At 36.3% G+C, this 24,042-nt stretch overlaps 1 protein-coding gene across 5 annotated transcripts in view; it reads right to left on the reverse strand.

Moving 5' to 3' along the window:
* LOC143287550 (polyamine-transporting ATPase 13A3-like) overlaps positions 1 to 24,042 on the reverse strand; it is a 188,200-nt gene that overhangs the window by 133,309 nt on the left and 30,849 nt on the right. For all 5 annotated transcript variants that reach the window (XM_076595626.1, XM_076595625.1, XM_076595623.1 and 2 more), the window contains exons 4-7: positions 19,376 to 19,434; positions 14,736 to 14,912; positions 9,789 to 9,866; positions 85 to 154 (exon numbers count right to left, since the gene is read on the reverse strand). In XM_076595626.1, coding sequence (XP_076451741.1) covers positions 85 to 154; positions 9,789 to 9,866; positions 14,736 to 14,912; positions 19,376 to 19,434 — 384 coding nt within the window. The remainder of the gene's footprint in view (positions 1 to 84; positions 155 to 9,788; positions 9,867 to 14,735; positions 14,913 to 19,375; positions 19,435 to 24,042) is intronic.

Below are 24,042 nucleotides of genomic sequence, written 5' to 3' on the forward strand. Positions count from 1 at the left end.
TTGTGACAAAAAGTAACACAATACAATACCATAAGACGGTGATTACAGTTTGATTACAGTCCAACTATTGCACAGACTACCTACCTCCTCAATGAACAGCTTCCAGTATGACTTGACCTCAATGTCGATGGCATTGTTCCCATACACTGCCAATCTGTAGGCACATGGTATCAAGTCAGTATGCATGACAGGAGACACATCATGTGCGTTACAGAAGTGACTCTCCACCATCATAACCTATTTTTTAACCATAAATATCATATTCACACCATCATCATCAATATCATTATTATATGATTATCATTATCATATTCTTTTTATCATCATCATCATTATTAAATATTATTATGGTTATTTTGCATTTCACAAATATAATTGCCATCATCATCATCATTATTATTATCAATGACCTATTATCAATATGATAACTGTAGCCAATCCAAGGTTTTCTGGCTAGCTCCTGTAACCAATGTACCGGTTACTGTCCAAGCTTTTTCAATACAATGCTTTCAATGTGGGTGTGACAACAAACCAATGACATGAACAGACAGATGGATGTTATCCATCCACAAACAGATAGATGGAATTAAATATTTTATCAAAATCACATACAGATTGACTTCGTAAGGTTTAAATCTGCTTCATCATAAAAACAAATACTTTTCTTTTGGAATCCAAATCACCTTCCCAAACTCATTCAATAAAAGCTCAAAATTCACCTGTTCTATCTTTACCTTGAATTTGGCTCATGTTATGTTTGGGATTATATTACTGACCCAAACTCCACAATTACTATTATGATCTTCTGAAAGTTTGATCAATATACCATCCAAATATACCTGTCTGCCAAAAATGAATTACAGTATGAATATACCAGGGTATGGTTAAAAAGGCACTGTTTTTGCATTGTTGTGAAAGTGTGTGATCAACAAAAATGGTATGCTGTTATTAGTGAAATGTCATATTTGACTAAGATTACGTTTGTAGAGCTTCGTTTTTTTATCACTCAGCCTTCTGCTATAAAAAATAACCTGCTAAAATGTACCCAATCGTTACAGGTGTTATATTACTGACCCAAACTCCACGATTACAAGTATAGTGTCGCCGCAATTTACGTTTTATTGGTAAACAAAACATCATTGTTAAAGGTTTTTGCGTCAATACACCGCACTTACATCAGCCTTGATGATAAAGAGATGCAAAACCAATTTTGCAACAAGAATATTCAGTCCTGTGATTTCAATTGTGAAACAGTGGGTGTTTCTCTTGCATGCATGATACATCTCTCAGCACTGATACATATGCTCTACATCGTCTTCACCAATGATGCTCTTTTCCATTTACTCACAAACATGGTTAAAAGCGTCCAAGTCAGCTTTCTTTTACAAATAATTTGTGTCTTCTTCCATGTCTATCCGCATGCCTCAGAATGAAGTCCCTTCTGAAAGATTCTGTGGTAGTGTGCTTCCTGTGCCACAAGATATTATTTAGATGATCACTCAGTTAGAGAAGCAGCTTCAGAAATTTTGCCTCACTCTTCCCCATTTGAGAGCTCTGGTCCTTAGAAACTGGGTTCCATTTCCTCGCTTTCTCACACATGATGCAGCAATCACTTGGGAAAAAAATAATAAAAACTTTCAGTGCAAGTTGTCTTTTTCCTGGGAGTTGATGGTCCGGCTGTGGTATCCTCCTTGTCTTAGGCTTTCTGTACTTACATTGTGATTCACTGTTTGCATTTCAGAATATATCTGGCATTTTCAAAGTGAAACTTTGCAATCTTTGTACTGCTTTTGTGAACACGTCAGATGTCATATTTCTCAGTCTAAGCCTTGCTTTGGTTGGTCACTAATCTTATGTCTGTCTCAAAGCTGTTTTGTTGTAAATGATGCAGAATTTGTGTGTCCACATTTCTAAATTTTATGTTTAACACAAAGAAAATGAATTATGTTCATTATTCTGGTACTGTGACGTTGCAACCAGGTATACCCCAGACTTCATCTATATCGTTTTCAGAAGGAAAAGCGACAAATATATATATACATACATACATATACACTCCCCCTGCTTTCAAACTACAAATAAACCCCTTGCAAGATTTTTTTTCAACATTTTTTTTTCAAATTTCCATTATCATAACTCATAGACAATTGAGAAAATAACATACATACATCCATACATCCACACACACACACACACACATATATATATATATATATATATATATACTGAAAAGGAGAAAGACAAAGTGAACAAAAACACAGTGAAAGTGAAACCCCTGTAAGATACAGTGTCATTTCTTTCATAAAAATGTATTGGAAAAAGCAAAGAAAAAACACCCTGCTTCATTTACATTGTGATCCTTGCAGTCGGCTAGGGCATAAACCCTGTAAATTAGACTGATTAAATGCAATACTACATATTATAACACAAATATATATTCTAATACAGTGCCAAATTATACCAGCAATTACCTCATGCTGATAAAGAAATCCTTCATCCAGTAATCAGGTTATTGGAATTTGAGCATTTTCAGTACACCGGGAGTATTTGATCCCATGACAGACTATTTTGTCACAAATCCAATTCTAATGCAATTCATGGAGTAGCTCATTCTAATTTCTTTCTGTAGACATACAGAAATTAAACTATGTGATGAAATATGTAAATATAGTGTCATTTTAAAAACATATCCCCAAAAGTTATTTGTATGGCCCAATGGATGAAAAATAGCTGATATTTACCTTCTCCCTACATTATACCGTAAACTTGGCAGACAGGTAAATCAAGATTTCTGACAGAAAAACACACAAGAAAATCACTATGAGCCCCCCCTCACCCCTCCCCTCCTCCCAAACTGAGGTAAAAGTTACCATTCTGCCACCCGACAGACTATGTATGTATGATGAGATAACTTGTCAGCACAACTGTGTACGCTTCACTGCCACAAAGATGAGAAGATAACTCATCGGCAAAATGTTCTGATGTTTCCCTGGTTTGTATTGAGTTTGTTGACAAAAACACTGGTGGCTTTAGCTTGGGGAATCTTTCTACGATTCTACTGATAGGCAGAAACCCTGTCAGGCAGTCCTTTATTTGAGTGATTTGGTTGGGTTACTGCTGCAGTTTTGCCTGGCTCGTCGCACACTCAACAAAATGTAGATACCCAGCTCAAGCTTTGCAATCGATGTGCACTAAAACAACCAAAATTGCTTTCTTTAGCTCATGCTTCGTAGGAATTGAAGCATCAACTCGAAGAAGAAAACGATGAACTGTTATTGGATGATTCGACTGAGAATTGAGGAAGCAATGAAGAGACTGGCCAAGATACAACAACAGTGACGCTGGCTGTACAGAGCAGACAGTAACGCGACTAATTATTAGCAGTACACAATGTGAGTGAGATTCTGGGCAGTAAGCCAATGCGGACAAAGAAGAAATGGATAAAGTGTACCTAGTCAGTGAGGGGGAGGAGGAGGGGATGGAGGCCGAGGGGCATGGCCTCACATCTATAGTCACAATAAATCTCTTTTTATTGTATCTTTTTATTGACTCACTTGTGTAAACAAAGTGAGTCTATGTTTTAGCTCGGTGTTCGGTGTGTGTGTGTGTGTGTGTGTGTCTGTGGTAAACTTTAACACTGCCATTTTCTCTGCAAATATTTTGTCAGCTGACACCAAATTTGGCATAAAAATAGGAAAAATTCAGTTCTTTCCAGTCATCTTGTTTAAAACAATATTGCACCTCTGGGATGGGCACAAAAAATTAATTTTTTAAAAAGAAGCCAAATTATATCCAAACTGGATTTACCGTTATATTTATTTCTTTTTATTCTCTAAACCTGGCACTTTGATCTGATATTCTGACACAACAAGAGCAGTCATTTTTATCATGGATTTACCGTTATATATATATATTTTTTTTTATTCTCTAAACCTGGCACTTTGATCTGATATTCTGACACAACAACAAGAGCAGTCATTTTTATCATTTTTTGTTCAAACAGGAACTTCTTTTGCTAAGCATGGAAGTTATATTTATTTTGCATGTCTTTGGTGCAGATAGTAAAAAAGGGAAATTAATCTGTAATTAATGCTAGGGGGCTTACTTTGCTTTAAACTGATCTTTCTCATCTTAAACATCACATTTTGAAATTATACCCAATACATAATAATAATAATAATAATAATGGATACTTATATAGCACACTATCCAGAAATCTGCTCTAGGTGCTTGACAAGAACGCTTTGTTGACATAACACATTGCATGTTACATACACACACCAAAATATGACTACACACACACACACACACACACACTGCATACATACATTTTAACAATACATGTATATCTAACAGCTACCCTAACACATACGCACACATAGGCAGGCACAAACTTACATAAACACACGCACACACAATACACATTCATATACATGCATGTAGTTATGTACACATACATATGTATACACACATAGTCAAGCACAGCTAACGCAAAGGACGTGGACCTGCCACAATTGAACTTACTGCTGAGGGAAAAGGTGTGTTTTGAGATGAGATTTAAAAGATGCGAGGGAATCAGAATGATGGAGGTTATCAGGGAACTTGTTCCACGTCTTTGGCGATTGAAAAGAAAACGATCTGTGTCCATAGGTCTTACTTCTGACGTGAGGTATCCTGAGAAGTCGAGTATCAGAGGAAGAACGGGGCTGGCGAGACGGGGTATAGATATGAAGGAGTTCAGAAAGATACTTGGGGCCAGATCCATTGACTGCAGAAAAGGTCAGAGTGGCTTATAGTCTATTCGATCAGAAACAGGCAACCAGTGGAGAGACTGAAGGAGAGGAGAAACATGGTCAAATTTAGAAGCTCTGCAAATGAGTCTGGCAGCATTATTCTGAATTCGTTGGAGTCTTTCTGACAGATATTTGGGAAGGCCGGCCAAAAGAGAGTTGCAGTAATCCAATCTTGAGAGAAGCAGAGAGCATACAAGTGTCTAAAAATAAAAATTGCCTACATAAAAAGCTTGTGTGTTTTACTCTCAGTGTACAGGGCTTTCACTGTGTTCATTCGCCCAAGTGGTCTTTTTTGGAAAATATTAAAATCAATATGACGAGTGGACTTTATAGATCTATTGGCCGAGCCCTGAAGGTCATGGGCAAAAATCAATTGCGTACACATATTTATACATATTCAAAGCACGTGCTCATATTCTTCATGAACGTGAACGATGCCATTTTGTTTCAAGTTGTTGACCTGCTTGTTCAATCCTATATTCAATCGACAATACACAATAACATGTGATGGAAAGTTGGAGACAGAGACCGTTGAATATTTATTCAGAGAAGGATTTGTGAACACCTCATTACTTACTGGATTATGCCCCAAACTGCCATAAAAATCCACAGAATCAATCCGAATTCACAGTTAAAAATAATAAACCATGAGAGTTAATACCCTTGAATTGATGAAATGTAAAAATTTCTAGTCTTGACTTTTCTCAAAATGAAGTCCTTTTCACTTCATGCGACGTTTAGAAGTACTTGTACTTGGCCCTACATGTTATTAGTTTAACAAAATACTCAATTTTCATATCAACTAGAATGAACATAAAAGAGAAATTGAATCGACCGTGTCAACCGGGTGTAACTAAACTTGTACATCTAGATCTAGAGAATTTTTAATTGCCCTTAAAGATTTTTTGAATGCCCAAGATACACCAGAATAATATGATTTAAACAACGTTCTCACTGCGAACACCGCAATCGATTTATCGCCCTTTAAAAAAAAAAAAAAAAAAAGTTTAAATCTTATATTTTTTAACGTCAGCTAAGGAGCCACGATAGTGTAATGGGTAAGACAGTTTCTTCTTACCCGAACACACAGCTTATGAATCTGCTGTTAGGACTTTTTTTTCTTTTTTCTTTTTCTTTTAACCTGAAGCTTTATAATAACAAATACAGAACACATTTTAACGATTAGATTTTTTTTTTTTTTTTTTTTTAACGGTATCACAAGTGAGTCTTGAAGGCCTTGCCTCTCTTGTTTTTATCTAGTATGATTTGTGTGTACATGTATTATCCATTTGTCCAGAAATTATTATACTACTAAGCAAATTACCTGACTAATGGTGACTATGTGGAGTGATGGCCTAGGGGTAACGCATCTGCCTAGGAAGTGAAAGAACCTGAGAGCACTGGTTCGAATCAGGGCTCAGCCACCGATATTTTCTCCCCCTCCACTAGACCTTGAGTGGTGGTCTGGACGCTAGTCATTTGGATGAGATGATAAACTGAGGTCCTGTGTGCAGCATACACTTAAAAAGAACTCACAGCAACTCACGTAAAAGAACTCACAGCAACAAAAAGGGTTGTTCCCGGCAAAATTCTGTTGAAAAATCACTTCGATAGGAAAAACAAATAAAACTGCACACAGGAAAAATTACAAAAAAAATGAGTGGTGCTGTAGTTTAGCGATGCGCTCTCCCTGGGGAGAGCAGCCCGAATTTCACACAGAGAAATTTGTGATAAAAAAAAAGAAAAAAAAAAGAATACAAATAATAAATACAATAATATTTGTAATGAACAAGTTGAAAATTTGACATAAAACATACCGATTTCCAAACAACTGCATATCATTGAAAATATGCAAAACTGGAAAACATCATGTGTTTTGCATTCTCTATTCATTTATCTTTCAGAAAATTTATGGGTCTCTCTCCAATAACAAAACACACAGAATTTAAAAAAAATATATATATATACCCATTAGTGAAAAAAAAACCCTGGCAAACAGATTTCATTAAATCTTATTTCCTTTGCAGTGAAAGGGCTCAGATTGCTTTGTTCCATTTCCAGCACACAGCCTTTCAGTTCTACAAACACTCATTTCTGGTGGTTAGCGAAAGTATACTTTGAATCAATATAACACTTGTAAAAACCCTTGTCACCACTCTGCCAATACACATTTTCAGCTGTTGTTTTTTGTTGTTGTTGTTGTTGTTCAGCTGGAATAACACATGAACTGTAAAGGCTTTGCTTCTTGTTATAACTTTAAGATCTTCTTGACCATGGTCTCACAAATATGTTTCAAATTCTGCCTTTGTGCATATGCATGCTTTTAGAGAATGGAGTGAGCATGTAAATATATGCACTTGTATATGTGTATGGGTGCAACTGGCAGAATTTTGTTTTTCAATTACAACCTGGGGTGCAGGTGGGTACATGGGCAGAGCCCTGTTCATTAAGGGGTGGTTGGGTAAGGGTGTCAATGTCCTCCTGCAGCTGAATAAAAAATATGGTTTAAAAGGCATTTGGGTGGCTCTCCTGCAATTAAGAATAGAAATTTTCGTCTTAAAAAAAAAGTATTCAATATATGCATGGTGAATCACTTAACTGAAGTCACAAGCAGGCATATGTATGTTTTTTTATTTCATGAGCCAATTTCTCAATTTGTTCTTTTGGGGTACACTAACTGTGAAAAAAATCACAGAAAAAAAACCTATAATTATAGATAGATCAATTCTGAATTTTGTATGTTAATCTGTTATTTTTCTAATATTCTTAAAGTACATAAATGTCAAAAATGATAATTTCCGACTTTTGCCTGGTTATCACCTACTGCGTCAAATTTTTTCTTCATCTTTTTTTTTTTTTTTTTTTTGCTTTTTCTGTTTGTCTGTCATTCACTTACTTTTGTAATTGTTTTCGTTCTTGTTTCCTTTAAACAATTTGCCATAAAAAAGGTAAACAAATAAAACAAACAAAAAAAAAAACAAGAGAGGCAAGGCCTTCAAGACTCACTTGTGATACACTTAAAAAAAAAAAAATCTAATCGTTAAAATGTGATCTGTATTTGTTATTATAAAGCTTCAGGTAAAAAAGAAAATTAAGAAAAAAAAAAAAAAGAAAAGAAAAAAAAGCCCTGAAGGCAGATTCAAACCCCACATGTTTGGGTGAGAAGAAACTGTCTTACTCAATACACTATTGTGGCTCCCTGACGTTAAAAAATTTAACATTTAAACATGCTTTTTTAAGGGTGATAAATCGATTGCGGTATTCGCAGTGAGAACGCTGTTTAAATCATATTATTCTGGTGTATCTTGGGCATTCAAAAAAACTTTAAGGGCAATTAAAAATTCTTTTTAAGTCCGCAGTAAAGAAGACGTGGCTATCGCCACAATCACACTGCATCATTTAGTCGTTTTCTCTGGATCTAGATAGATGTGCAAGTTTTGTTACACCTGCCGGGAATGTTCAACACGGTCAATTCAATTTCTCTTTTATGTTCATTCTAGTTTTATTGTTTTAAAGTTGAAATGAAAATTGAGTATTTTGTTAAACTAATAACATGTTGAGCCAAGTACAAGTACTTTTAAACGTCGTACAAAGTGAAAAGGACTTCATTTTGAAAAAAGTCAAGACTGGAAATTTTTACGTTTCATCAAGGGTATTAACTCTCATGGTTTATTATTTTTAACTGTGGTTTCTGACTGATTTTGTTGATATTTTTATGGCAGTTTGGGACATAATCCAGTAAGTGATGAGACGTTCACAAATCTTTCTCTGAATAAATATTAAACGGTCTTCTTCTCCAACTTTCCATCACATGTTATCGTGTATTGTCAATTGAATATAGGATTGAATGGGCAGGTCAACAACCTGAAACAAAATGGCGTTCTTCGTGTTCATGAGGAATATCAGCACGCGCTTTGAATATGTATAAATATGTGTTCGCAACTGATTTTTGCCCATGACCTTCAGGGTTCAGCCAATAGATCTATAAAGTCCAATCGTAGTACTGATTTTAGTATTTTCCGAAAAAGACCACTTGGGCGAATGAACATAGTGAAAGTCCTGTACACTGAGAGTAAAACACACAAGCTTTATATGTACTGAGTATAATTTCACAATGTAATGTTTGAGATGAGAAAGATCAGTTTAAAGCAAATTAACCCCCCTAGCATTAATTACAGATTAATTTCCCTTCTTTACTATCTGCACCAAAGACATGCACCAGAAATATAACTTCCATGCTTAGCAAAAGTAGTTTCTGTTTGAACAAAAAATGATAAAAAATGACCGGTTTTGATGCTGTGTCAGAATATCAGATCAAAGTGCCAAGTTTAGAGAATAGAAAAATATATAAATATAACAGTAAATTCATTTTGCATATAATTTGGCTTTTTATTTTTTTGTGCCATCCTAGAGATGCAATATTGTTTTAAACAAGATGACTGGAAAGAACTCAATTTTTCCTATTTTTATGCCAAATTTGTTGTCAACTGACAAAGTATTTGCAGAGAAAATGGCAATGTTAAAGTTTACCACGGACACACACACACCACACAGACAACCGAAAACCCATTTAAAACATAGACTCACTTTGTTTGGGGGGGGAGGGGCGGGGGGGGGGTTGGGGGAGGAAAGAAGGAAAAAAAAACAAAAACGGAGAGGATCAATTATGTTAATGACAATGGTGGTGATTACCAAAATAATCATAGATCTTTAACTTACTGCATCCTTTTAAGTTTATAATATTTTCTGAAGTACAGATGGTGTATCTACGAGGCAGTGAAAAATAAAATCATGAACACTGAAGCATATGTATGTCATATGTCTTTTTCCTTCTTTTTTCACATGTTATTGTAATGTGATGTATTGTGTTTCTGTATCGTTTAGTGCTATTGTTTTTGTACTGTGTAAAAAAAAATCAAATGAATAAAATTATTTGAAAAATAATGAAGTGAAAAAATACAGAAAATTAAACAATGCCACTGTTCAGTTTCTCACCTGCTCATTCGCTGTTCGTGTGTCAGCCCGTGCACACTGTCTATGAGGGTCTTGCAGGTTGTGTTGGTAGACAGGTCCCTGCACACAGGATTCCTCACTTTCTCCACAGCTTTTTAATGGTGATGATGATGATGATGATAAAAATAATAACAATAATTAGTATTCATATAGTGCTGAATCTTGTGCGGGGACAAATCTAAACACTTACACACCAGTCATTCACATGCATGTATAACTCTCTTTCACAAAGAAAGAAAAATTAAATATGTGTACATACAAAGCTGGGGAAACTGAAGACATGGAACAGCAGGGGAGAAAGGGGCATGGAGGGAAAAGGTGGGTTTTAAGGACAGAACTGTAAGGCTGAGTAAAACCTGACGAAGCAAAAAATTCATTCCAAATGCAAGGTCCAGAGATGGAGAAAGAGCAGTGGCCAACTGTGGAGTATGTGGAAACAGTGTGGATCTGAAGCTGAACGTAGGGAGCAAGATGGGGTGTGGAGATGAAGGCAGCTTAGTTAATATATCTATAACACAGAGTGCTGATCTTGTATTTCATTCTGTGTGAAGGATCCAATGGAGAAGCTGCGAAAGAAGAGTGATGCGCTCAGATCTTTTCTTTCTGAGGACAATTCGGGGAGCAGAGTTTTGTATGCACTGAAGAGAGTGAATGGATGAAGTAGGCTAACCAGATAGTAGTGAGTTATAGTAGTTGATGTGAGAGAAACAAGTTCAGATATTGTGTCAATGGACAGATATTTCTGAAAAGAACTGATACGCTGTAATTGACAACTGCAGGAGTGACATGTCCGACTTTTTTTCCCCCAAAAACCAGACCAAACACAAAACCACACAATCAAAAATTCACCTGCTACACTGCTGAAGAGAGAAATTGGCAGATATTCCAGTATCATTAAATTTTCATCACTTTTTGTTTGTTTGTTGATGTTTGTTGCTTTTCTTTTTTTATCATTGCATTAAGCTCTTTGTTGAATTAGACTGTTCAATGGTATATGCAAATTTCAAGACTTTTCCAGATCCTGATGGCCAAAACATGTTTTTTCAAGACTTTTTCCAAGACTTTTCCAGACCTCCATGACTCTGTACAAACCCTGCTGCACAAGTCAATCTTTAGTATCATGCTGTCAACATGTCACTTTGTTATCAGTAGACATTACAGCATTTTCCATGTCACTTTTGTTAACTTATGAGGAATGTGTTTGAATTAAACTACTTTTCACGTTAAGTATAAAATATTTCATCATGTGTGCTAAGTCTTTCATGATGTCAGTCTGTACTCAGAGAGCACAGAACAAATTTGTGTCTCAAATCCTACCTTCTGTTCTAGTGCACTAAAATTGTGTGTCTTGTTAACTTCCTATAACAAAGAGAAGTGCCAGTGTTGCCAGTGTCCCTTGACACATGAGTTGTGTCCCTCAACATGCAAGTAAGTACTCACCAAGACTTCAGTTTCTACTCAACTTTTAGTTCTGCTTTGATTTGTTTCTTCCATTTTGTTTTTGTTTTTGTTTTGTGTGGCATGGTACAAACCAAAAAGACGCAAAGAGAGGAGTTTTGCCTAAACTCAGACCCTATCCCACAGCTGCCAATAATGGAGAATATTGGGAATGCAGCAGTGCGGCGCCCTTGTAAGCCCACAATTTCTCGCAATGCCATGATTTCTCTCACTTTGAGAGAAACCATGGGGGGCGCCCCCACAATTTCTCTCACTTTGAGAGAAATCGTGGGATTGTGAGAGTGTGTGGTTGTTCCCCTCCCACGTCTTCTCTCAACTGCAAGAAATCATGGGGGGCACCTCCACGATTTCTCAAAATGTATGAGAAAGCATGGGAAGTCTCCCTTATTTTTATCAAAAACATTTCCTTTGTCATTGTAGTTGGTTTCAGGTCTGTTCACAATGCAAATCTAAGAGAAAAATGAGAGAGAGAAAAAGAAATGAGAAATGTGGTTGATGACAACGACGATCATGATAATGACAGTGGTGTTAGCGAAGGCATCAACAACAGACAGTGAAGGTGATGGCACAGTACTGGTTTAAAAAAAAAAGTGTGAATGTATGTGAATGTCAATGTGTGAGCGAGTGTGTGTGTGTGTGTGTGTGTGTGTGTGTGTTTCCTTTTGTATGTTTACTTGGCTAGTTGGTTTGTTCTTCTTCTTTCACTCTGTTTTAAAAAATATTTTCATGTTCTGAGTGTCTTCTATGAAACTGAGAATCTATTTTCAGTGCAATCGTGCATGCAAAAGGATGCTGACACAAACAGATGAACAAATGAGCTAGCATGAAATGATGAACATTGTAAATAAATTGAAAGAAAAGATTGCATCACAACAAACATCAAAACGATTTGGTCCAGTTTTCACGCTCCCTACATGAGGGCAAAGCACTGTGCTACACCCTTTTTTTTCCATATCTATGTAGAAAGTTTAATAATTTTGATATTATTGCCAAATATCCCTTGGGAAAGACTCAGTTCAAGTTTTATCATATCATATCATGTTACGTTTTTGTTTGAGTTATACACATTGTCTTAATTTCATTGTTTGCTATTGATTCCAATGTTGAATTTGAGGTTGGTGCATTGTAGTGATCCATATTACATGAAATACATTACATGGATGTGTGTCAGTGCCATCACTGTTGTTGTCTTTGCTAATACCACTATCATCATCATGATCGTCATTGTCGTCGCCTCCCTCTTTCTCTTTTCTTTTTTTTCTCTTCTTATTTTTTTCCTTTGCATTGAAGGTTGTATTTCTCATACTCAAACACCAATCTTAATCATCAGTATTTTGTACAGTTCACACATATCACTGTAGATGAAGTACACCATTAATACACCATTAACACAATAAGCTATTGCAGAGTACTACAGCAACAATCAATTTGCAAGGGTGTCTCTACTTTGTAGCATAATAAACAAATACATAAATGTGTGGGTTTTTTTAAGAAATGTAAAAAAAACCAAGAACTGTGATTTAATAAGTAAACAAATAAACAAATGGATATTAAAAAAATAAAATGAAAAAACACACACACACACACACACACATATATATATATATATATATATATATATATATATATATATATAGTTTCAAGTTAAGTTTTAATTATCCTTTCACTCCTATTGGAGTATGGAGGATTACTGCAAAATAATCTTTTCGTGCCCAGAACAAACATTTCCAAATACACAACAATGTCACATAAAAGTTGAGAAAACACATATGTCTTTTAACTCCAAAAGCATAGCTAGGCAACATTTGCAAATCTAATCATCTTACTTACAGCTAAAATGACTTTTTTGCCTCCTTTGAGCATATCACAAAAATTCAAAACCGATTTTGGAGACAAATATTTTTTAGGAACATATCTATTTCGTAACTGATCATAATTGGGACATTCCATTATAAAATGAAACTCATCACCAATCACAGACAAACCTTATAAAGCCGTAACTCTCGTGGTATGCCTTTGTGTCTCCCTGTTTCTATTTCCAGCTTATGATTACTACTTCAAAATCTGAAGAAGCTGATAAGGTAATTATCAGGCATTTGACTTACATATTTTTCTCTACCAGATCTACTTTTGAAATTTCGATAAAACAAACTACTACTCGCTTCTACAGCAAGTATCCATAGATTCTGAAAACTATCTCTCAAAGCAATGTTGACATTCTTGCAGAAAGATTCCATCTCCAAGAAGAATTAAGCATCCCAAACACAGTCATACCCTGCTTCTATTAAAATTTGTCTGATACAACTCATCCATTTTGAAGAATAAATACCATTTTGATATAAGTCAAGTAATATCAAATATATTTTCCCAGAATATTTTTCTGTGTTTGACATCACTATGCTGGTCCAAAATCAAACTAATCTCATTTTCACTAACACACTAATTGGATAAATAACAGTTTCTCCATAAACAATTTGGGTCATTGTATTTCTGTTCAGTTTGAACGAACGTTTCAACAACCACTTCTAATATGCGTTTAGATTTGAATGATTGTCCAGCATAGAAAGAACAAAATAAAATGTATTTTTTAAAATTGCTTGTCTTAGATACATCACATACTTGGACAGTACTTTGAAACATGTTTAATATAGTTACTGTTCTACCTTTATTATTTAAAAAAAAAAAAAAATGCTTCTGTAATCTATGTGTTGTAAGACAACCACTTTGTTTTAAAATATTGTACATTGCATTGTATTCTTGCCCCGTGTTCTTCTATCTTATAGCGCCAAGAAATGTATTTTCAAAAGCTGTTAGGTTGGGTCTGCACTTGTCAAATTTACATTTATAGATGAAGATCTTTCCAATCAGTATCAAAAAGTCAAATACTGTGTCAGTGTACACATTTTGAGCAATGCCAAACAGCACCATGCTTTCAGTTATGTGTATGTTGGTACATGCCCTCTTTCTCTTTTCTTTCTCTCTCTCTCTCTCTCTCTCATATTTCTCTAAGATTTGCAATGGGAAAAGACAAGGAACCAACTCTGACAATAAAGGAAATATTTTTGTAAACCTAAGGGGGACTTCACATGTTCTCTCACACATTGTGAGAAATCACGGGGTCGCCCCCCACGATGTCTCGCAATTGAGAGAAAATGTGGGAGGGAACGACCACACTTTCTCAAAGTGACAGAAATTGTGGGGGTTCCCCACAGTCCAATTCAAGGGTTAGGGAAGGGGGGAGGTGGGGGGGGCGGGGGGGGGGGGGGGAAACTAGCCAGTTTTATTCAATTCGTGCTTAACACATGCTTCAGTAACCACTTTACAAAATCACACCAATTTTATGACAATCCATTCAGAGTTTCCAGAACCACTGTCATACACACACACATAAACCATATCCCCCCCCCCCAATTCCTCCCCACCCCTTCCCCCTCCCCCTATTCCCCTCCCCTACACATGGGTCCAACATACTCCAGTTCTCTGAACGTCCTTTTCTGCGGATCCCAGATGTAGCGGTAGTGCTGGTAGTCAAAGCATCGCATCTTGCCCTCCACGCTGGTGGCTGAGATCAGCTGGTCCCGATCCTCCATGTCAACCTGGGGCTCAGCAGCACCATCTGCTTCTTGGTATGACACAGAGGCATCAAATCTGCACATCGACATAAACCACAATGACTTCACCCACAACCTTCATCAATAATGTCAATATGAGGACATACAAAATACTCAGTTCAAAAATGTTTTTGTTTTTTTTAATCATGTGATTTAAGTATGTAATCATGAAAAAATGTAAAGAACCGAAATCTGGATTAAGGATGGATATTTTCCTCCCAGGTCAACCTATATGCAGATCTGTTAATGCCTAAACCCCCTTCTTGTGATTGCACATGCAGATCAAAAACACATGTTAACCCCTAGGCTGCCTATATGACGAGATAACTCGTCAGCGCAAGCATGTACGCCTTGCTACCATAATGATGAGATAACTCATCATCAAAATATTCTGACTTTTCCCTGGTTTGCAATGAGTTCATTGACAAAAATACTGGTAGCTTTAGCTTGGGGAATCTTTCTAGATTCTATTCATAACTAGAAACCCCATCTACGTCATGAGGCAGTCCTTGATTTGAACGTTTCAGTTGGGTTACTGCCGCAGTGTTCGCCTGGCTCCTCTCCTTGCTCACTCAACAAAATGTCGGACATCGTGCTCAAGACATGTGGTCATGGTGCACAAAATCAACCGAGATTGCTTTCTTTAGCTGATGCTCAGAAAGAATTGAAGCATAAATTCTAAGGAGAAGACAATGATGAATTTTTACTGGACGGTCTGATAGAAAATAAAGGGAGCAATGAAGAGACTGGCCAAGATAGGACCACTGGTGAGTGATGCCGGCTGTACAGCTGTAGCAGACGACAGACAGTGACCAAATTATTAGCAGGACAATAATGGCTTAGTAGGTGGTGTCCAAAGTACGTTAAATCAGAACAGGCACCACTGAACACCACTGAAGTGACTCAGCAGCAGTGCAGGGTCTCCTCTGGTGTGTGGCCTCTGGCGACCTAACAACGATGGTTCCCCGCAGACTGCCAATGCTGGAACTGTGACGGACACACCCAGGTGTGGCCGTGTATGGGCGAATCTAAATGAGCAGCGTGGACGTAATGCCATTGAAACGGTGCAGATGATGGGACAGCAACAACAACAACAGAAAATTGACCTTTGTGAACAAAACTTACTATCTGAATAAGCAATTTTCTCTGATTGTTATTTCTCTTAGAAAACTTTTGATTAAGTACATCCATCAAAAGGACTTGACATTTTCTCAACTGATGAATTATCAAAATAGTTAAAACACTCACTCATACATGCACAAGTGTCTGCATGTGCACACACATACATATTCTAATATAGCAATTCATGGGCTGAAATCCAGAAAGGCATCTAGGTTGGATGAAATACCTCCAGAATTCTTTAAAGAAGCAGAGACTAAAATAACACCATTTTTAACAAAGTTGTTTAATAAATTATATAGCGACAGTTACTTCCCCATAGAGTGGACATATTCAGTGATAATTATAGGGAAATTTCATTACTTAATATAATTAATAAAATATTTACTTCTATTCTGAATAGATGTTTGTATAGATGGGCTGAAGCTGAAATTCAAAACAACATACGTGAGGAGCAGGCAGGTTTCCGAAAAGGATATTCCACAATTGACCATATATATATATATATATCTATCGTAGCTTCAATAATAATAATTGTTTGAATGGTAAACATAAAGGTAAATTATATGTTGTTTATGAGGATTACCAGAAAGCATTTGATTCAGTTGATCTTAAGTTATAGAGTGTGTTAAAAAAAAAAAAAAAAAAAACAACTTCAACTAAGATGTTGAAATGTTGAAAGGAATTTACAGTTCTGTACATATATGTGTTCTGAGTGGTGCAGAGTTGTCAAACTTTTTTGATTGTCCAGCTGGGGTGAAGTAAGGTTGCTTGCTGTCTCCCTTGATTTTTTTCACTGCTAATAACAGATGTATCTGATTTTGTGTAAACGTTAGGAAGCACGGATACTGGTTTTTGCCAGGCTGGCGGGAGATTTTTCTACTGCTGCTTGCCATTGATATAGCTTTGACCTCTACCACTCCTTCCTGAATCCAGAATCAGATTAATAATTTCCCCTGAAAACGGAGAATGGCTGCCTACATGACGGGGTAGAAACGGTCATACACATAAAAGCCCACTCGAATACATACAAGTGAACGTGGGAGTTGCAGCCCACGAACAAAGAATAAGAAGAAGTGAAGAAGTGATTAATAATTTGCAATGAGTTTCCGACTCTCTTGGATTAACAGTAAATATACAGAAAAAAAATATATATATAGTTCTTACAGTTAGAAAAGATGATCATCTGAGCAAATATAAAAAATGGTACAATAAAGAGCAAGAGATGGGCACATTAGCTGAGTGGTTAAAGCACTGGACTTTTAATCTACCTGTCCCGGGTTAGAATCTCAGAAACGGCGCCTAGTGGGTAAAGGGAGGAGATTTTTCTGATCTCCTAGGTCAACATATGTGCAGACCTGCTGGTGCCAGAACCCCCTTCGTGTGTATACGCATGCAGAAAATCAAACATGCACGTTGAAGATCCTGTAATTCATGTCAGCGTATGGGGGGTTATGGAAACAAGAACATACCCAGCATGCACATCCCCAAAAACGGAGTATGGTTGCCTGCATGGCAGGGTAAATAATAAAACAGTCTTACATGTAAAATATCATATGTCTGTCTGAGGCTGTATGTGTGTGTGCCTGAATTCTGATTGAATGACACAGGAAATGAGTGATGAGCGCCCAATGGGAGCCATCAGTCGGCTCTTCGGGGGTAGGCAGCCTATTGTGCAAATGACCCCAAGTTTGTAAAGTTCTTAAATTTTTGTCTCTGACTGAGGATTGGTGTTATACAAGTATCCATATGTATCATATCTTAAAAGATTAAGAATTAAATTGTGATTAGCTATAAATATTTAGGCTTTACTCTGTCAACAAGATTATCATTAGATATACCCCTATCTGAGTTTGCAAGCAGGGTGAAGGGCAAAGTAGTAGAGATAGTAAAAACTTTTCTTTCAGCTGTCTGCTGTACAAGTCAAACCTATGTTATTATATTCATCTGAAGATTGGGGTTTAAGTCATGTTTAAGTTATAGAAAATATACATCTTTTTGCCTGCAAACATTTCTTGGGTGTCAGTGGAAAAACTCCAAACACAATGGTGTATGGAGAGACAGGCAGTTATCTGTTTTACAGTGATAGTTCTTTAAATGCTATGAGATACTGGTTTAAACTACAAAAAATGACACAACTAGATTACCTAAGCAAGCATGTGAAAGAAATATGAACGAAGTAAAACAGTCTCAAAATTGGGCATTTCAGGTAAAACGGTGTTTAGATTCATTTGGATTTTATTCATATTTCGTATTTCTCTTTTTTCTTGTCACAACAGATTCCTCTGTGTGAAATTCAGGCTGCTCTCCCAAGGGAGAGCGTGTCACTACACTGACAGTGCCACCCTTTATTTAATTTTTTTTTCTGTGTGCAGTTTTATTTGTTTTTCCTATTGAAGTGGACTTTTCCAACAGAGTTTTGCCAGGGCAACCCTTTTGTTACCGTGGGTTCTTTTTATGTGCACGAAGTGCATGCTGTACATGGGACCTCTGTTTATCATTCCACCTAAAAATGACTAGCATCCAGACAACCACTCAAGGGCTAGTGGAGGGGGAGAAAATACTAGCGACTGATCTGTGATTCGAACCAGCGGGCTCAGATTCTCTCGCTTCCTTGGCAGCTGCTCACTCCACATGGCCATCACTCCACATTTTCAGAAGTATGGATGTATGCAGGAGTGGGAAATGAAAAAATGTTCTTAAAATTGTTCATACAGAGAATGGTCGATTGCTATTAACAAGATTAGAACAGAAAGTTGGAACATAGTGATCATTTAAATGAATACCACAAATTCAGATCCTTATTACAGCCAGAAAAATACCTTCCAAGAGAAATTACAATACCTGAAATTAGAGTGGCTCTGGTCAAGTTTTGTCCAGCGTTAACAATCTTAAAGTAGATATTTTGCGATATGTCAACACAAAAAAAACTGTCCTTTTCTGATGACCTGGAGGAAACAGAAGTTCATTTCCTTATGAAATGTCCTATGTATGCTAAATTAAGAGAAAAGAATAAATTCAAACATTATAAAAATATGAACATTCTGCCAATTCCTTTTTTGTTAGAAAATGAAAACAGATGTGTTATAAGAGATGTGGCTATGTTCATTTACTATGCTTTCTGTTCCAGAGAGGAAATGATGTGAAGTTTAACTTAAAACGTTAAAATCAAATTGTGTGGCTGAGCAAATATGTTGTTTTTTGGGGTTTTTTTTTCCTTTTCTTTTTTCTTCCAGTTCTGTTGAATCTGTTTTTTCCTTAGTTTTTCAAATCATTATCTTTATGTGTACGGGTTCTCATGTGGACAGGCTGGTGGCCTTTACATTTAACTTCCTGCATTCATGCATTGTCTCTATCATCTTCTCTTTCTCTCTCTCTCACCTTTCCTCGGACGTGGTAATCAGCTTCACTTCCACAACATCGGATACATTATACTTGTCCTGAAATCATTCCAACACACAATATCTTTATCCTATATTTGTTCTAAAATCATTCTAACACATGAATCAGTGAATAAATTGGAACACATGCCCATTCTCCTATTCTGTTCTGAAAAAAAAAGTGAACTCATTCCAACACAAATTCAAAGAATTTCATCATCAAACAAACTTCACCAGTTTCATTGTCATTTTTTCCCCTAAAATCATAAATTATCATTCCAACACACAATCAAGTAAATATTTTAATTTCAATTATTTCCATTCCAACACCTACATATTCTCTATTTTCATACTGGAAAAATAAAATAATTCCAGTACATAATTCCAATACACATACAATGAATCTGATAATCCACTTTTGTTATGAAACCATTCCAATGCACATTATCATCAAATTTTTTTGGTCTATATTTGTCCTGAAACCTTTTCAGTGCATATCATCAACTGTATCATCTATTTTTGTCCTGAAATCATTCCAACACACATCAACTACAGTTTCTATTTTTGTCCTGAAATTCTAATACATATAATCTACTGTCTATTTATGTCCTCATATCATTCCAACACACACCATCAACTGTACTATTTTTTGTCCTGAAATCTTTCCAATAAACATCGTGAACTTTATTGCTTATGTTTTTCCCCAAATCTTTCCAAAACACATGATCAATTTTATTGTCTATTTTTATCCTTAAGCCTTTCCAACATACATCATCAACTTTACTGTCTATTTTTCCCAAAATCATGCAGACACACACCATCAACCTGATCATCATTTTTTTTTCTCAAGGACTCACTCCCAACACACAAGTCAATGAATTTTATAGTCCATTTTCTTTAAAAAAACAACAACAAAAAAACAAAAAAAACAAAAAAAAAAACAAGATGTTCAAGGTTCGATATTTGTTATCCAGTTCATGTCAAACATAACTGAAGCCAACAGACAATCTCCTCTAGCAATCATGTGAAGCCTTAGTATCATGACAGTATCATACACAAAACCGGTCAATGATCAGTATCATTAATGCAAGTCTCATGAATATTCACTCACATGTTTTCTACCTTGTGAACTTGCAATTATGTCATGGTCAAAATAAACATTTCTTTCTTGCTTTTTCCAACCTGAGCAGTTAAGTCAGTCTCAATTTTGTCCAACTAGCCCAAGGTCAAACAATCATGAATACTACTTTGATCTGTTCAGATTTCTAAGGATTTTGTTCCAACACTGAGTTTAATCAAACTCATTGAAACTAAAGCAGATAAGAATATTGAATGTTGCAAGGAAAATTGTATCCTATTTTCCTAGATCCATTTTATACAGGGCAACATTAATATCAGGGATTGGAATTTGTTTTTTGATATACTATTTCCTTAGATCCATTTTTTTACAGGGTAACATATTATTTCGGGGATTGGAATTTGTTTTTTGGAAAAATGGTTTCACATGTTTCATGTGTATTTTTGTAATCATACACTGAGTTATGAATGTGATGTGCTGCTGTGAAGTGCAGATTTGTTTGGCAGATGGTGTCATGAAGCTGCCCAGGTTAGGGACATATTTTTGCCTGTAAAGGTATGTTGAAAATTACTGCACTCATTTTGAAATGACTTTGACTATGTTTTGTGATGGGATATTGACCATAGTATATAACAGCAGGACATTTGAACAGACACTTTATGTAACGTTTAAATGACAGATACACTGATATGTTGTGGTTGATTTGATGTTGTTGTAAAGCTTGTATGGGTAATCAGTACTTTGTGTTTTGATGAGAAACAGTTAGGTCAATAATAGATAATAGTTACTTAAATATGTCTTAAGTTTTGTTAGACTATTCAATGGCTAAGAAATGGTGACTTTTTTTTTAAAACATTGAATTGTGTAGTAGCTAAGCAGCTACATTTTGGTATCTCCTGATGGGATGAATGGGAATCATTTTAAAGTAATTGTATTTGGCATTACTTAGGGTGGTGAATGGACAGTTTTTTAAGCAAATATTTTTTTTTATATCTGCTTCAGTGATAATTGGAAATTATGATGATGGTATCAGATGAAGATTTCCTCTTTAGTGTTTATGTAAAGGTATGGTGTCTATGTTGTCTTGTTTGTCCACTTAGGTTTCTAGAAATAATATGCAAAACATGGTCTGTAGTGGGACTGGAAATAAGGAGGGGGGTTTGCATTCAGAAAGTCAAGCAACTGACATATACTAAAAATGTGCAGGCATCTAGTGGCCGGGGACAGGCCATGGGGTTTTTCTGTGCTGAGGTGCCAGGGACTGGGCTCGGGACTTTCACAGAACTGGATGGTGTGACCATTGGGATGGACTATTAGCACAGAAAGTGAACGTGATAGTGGAACCATCCAGATGTGCTGAGTGAGGAGCCAGGAGCTGGCGAGACTGCTGAAGAACATTCACGGCAGTGAATTTACAATTGTCCCCCACATAAAAAATTATATTCCAGCCCAGGCCATAAGCAGCAGTTTTTGATATCTCTCTTAACAATAAATAAAGGGTGTGGTTTAATAAGTGCTGTTTTTCGTGTTTAGGGGAGAATACGTTCTGATTTGGAGTGACAAGTGAACAGATAGCAGGCATACATTTACAAGCATTCATTTTTATTTAATTATTTCTGTCCGTCTGGCACTTTCTTTCCAAATGTGTATATTTGGTTTCCCAGTATGCCTTTTGACCACCTGAGAAAATCAGTGAAATCTGAATCAAACATTTTGCATGTCTTGTGTTTGCTAATGTGGTTTGTTGTTTCTTTGCTGTATATTATTTAAATATCAACATGGGAGAAGGGGGTGATGATGGAGTGGTGTGGGGTTGTGTGATGATTCATCACATGACCCTAAGATAAGGTCAATGTTCAACCAATGACTTACCACATGTTTTTCAATGTATCCATCAGTTCAAACCACCACCCAATTCTCAACCTCCAAAAAAGATTGATGCTTACTATCAAGCATACAGTAATGATCTTCAGTGGATAGCTAATGAGAGATGATTCATTACAAAAACAAAGAAATATGTCACAATGTGGGACATATTGATCATCCTTGTCCATGTAAACAGATGTTACCTCTTCTGACTTTGCCTCTCTGGTAGTTAACCTATAACATTCAATAGATCAAATGTGTGTGTGTGTGGGTGTGTTTGCACATGTGTGCGCATGCATGCATGTGTGTGTGTGTGTGACAGTTTTGCATCATCATCATCATCCCCTTCATTCCTTTTCTTCTCGAAAAAAGAAAAGAAAAAAAAATCCTCCCAATCATTTTCTGACTACCGACCACTCTTTTTTTTTCTTCTTCTTCTTCTTTTTTTTTTTTTTAAAGCCATGCCTGGCACTCCAGACTCCCCTTTTTTATGCATTTATTATAAAGAAAAGTACCTGTTAGTTTATGTGTCTGGTCTTGCAGCTGTCATTCCTGCTGATCTTTCCCGTTTCTTTCTTGCTGTTTTATTTGTTGTGCACATGTATAACTATTATGTTATTTGTGGACACAACCACGTTACATCAAAATAAGACCATATCTGGCACCACAACTGTATTGATGCAAATTGTTAACCAGGCACCAGAAATGTTGTGAAAGAAATTACAAATGTGGAAGAAGATACTAAAATACTAATAAAGCAAAGTCTTCCCTGTCTCTAAAACTATTTGCACTCATTACACTTCACAAAGCTCCAACCTTCTTGAACAACCTTGACAAACCAAATGACCATGTGTGTGAGAGTGTGTATGAGCGTGCATGCATGCACAAGTGTGTGTGTGTGTGTGTGTGTGTGTGTGTGTGTGTGTGTGTATGTGTGTGTGTGTGTGAGAGAGAGAGAGCGAGTACTGAAAAGCTTATCAGTAGACTGATTATTTTCACCATGCCAAAAACACTATCATACAAACAGCCAATTTGCACAATAACATATTTTGCTATGCATGTCACTGGAAAGATATGTAACCTACAAAGATAAAGAAAAGACCAAACGTGAGACCAAAAAAATCAATAGGTAAATGTATCAGCAAATGTCATAGGCAGTTATCTCCTACAAAATGCATTCCTTTGAACATTAAGAGTGGAAGATGTACACTGGGAACTTGTGACTTCTGCTGACCAATTGTGCATGTTTTAATCAATCAATAGATCCGACAGCACTGAAAACATCCCACACAGCTGTTGCTTCCTTGCCTGGTCTATCACAAAATGATTAGTCAAAGCTGCACCCACCACCTACCAATTATTTATTGTCTGGTGTTGTAATTATCTGATCTGGCAAATCAATAACACAGAACAGATTAACGCCTAGTCACCATTGTAAAAACACCTGGCCTCGTTTGCCAGAGACTGAAAACAAAAAAATTGCATCATAAATTTTGAGTGTTAACTGCTGCGTGCCACTTATGCCACATGATAATTTCAACGAATAAATTCTTAAATATAATACTGGAAATTAAATGTAGACCTGCAGTGCTTTCTACTGAATGCATTGAAACATGAAATAGCTTGGCCTTTTGGGTGGCAAAAATGAGTCTGATTGCATGGCATTTTGCTCATCTTTTGCTGATCTGATACACAACACATATACACTATACACACACAGAGAT

Source organism: Babylonia areolata, chromosome 11 (assembly GCF_041734735.1).
Source record: "Babylonia areolata isolate BAREFJ2019XMU chromosome 11, ASM4173473v1, whole genome shotgun sequence".
NCBI lineage: Eukaryota > Metazoa > Mollusca > Gastropoda > Neogastropoda > Buccinidae > Babylonia > Babylonia areolata.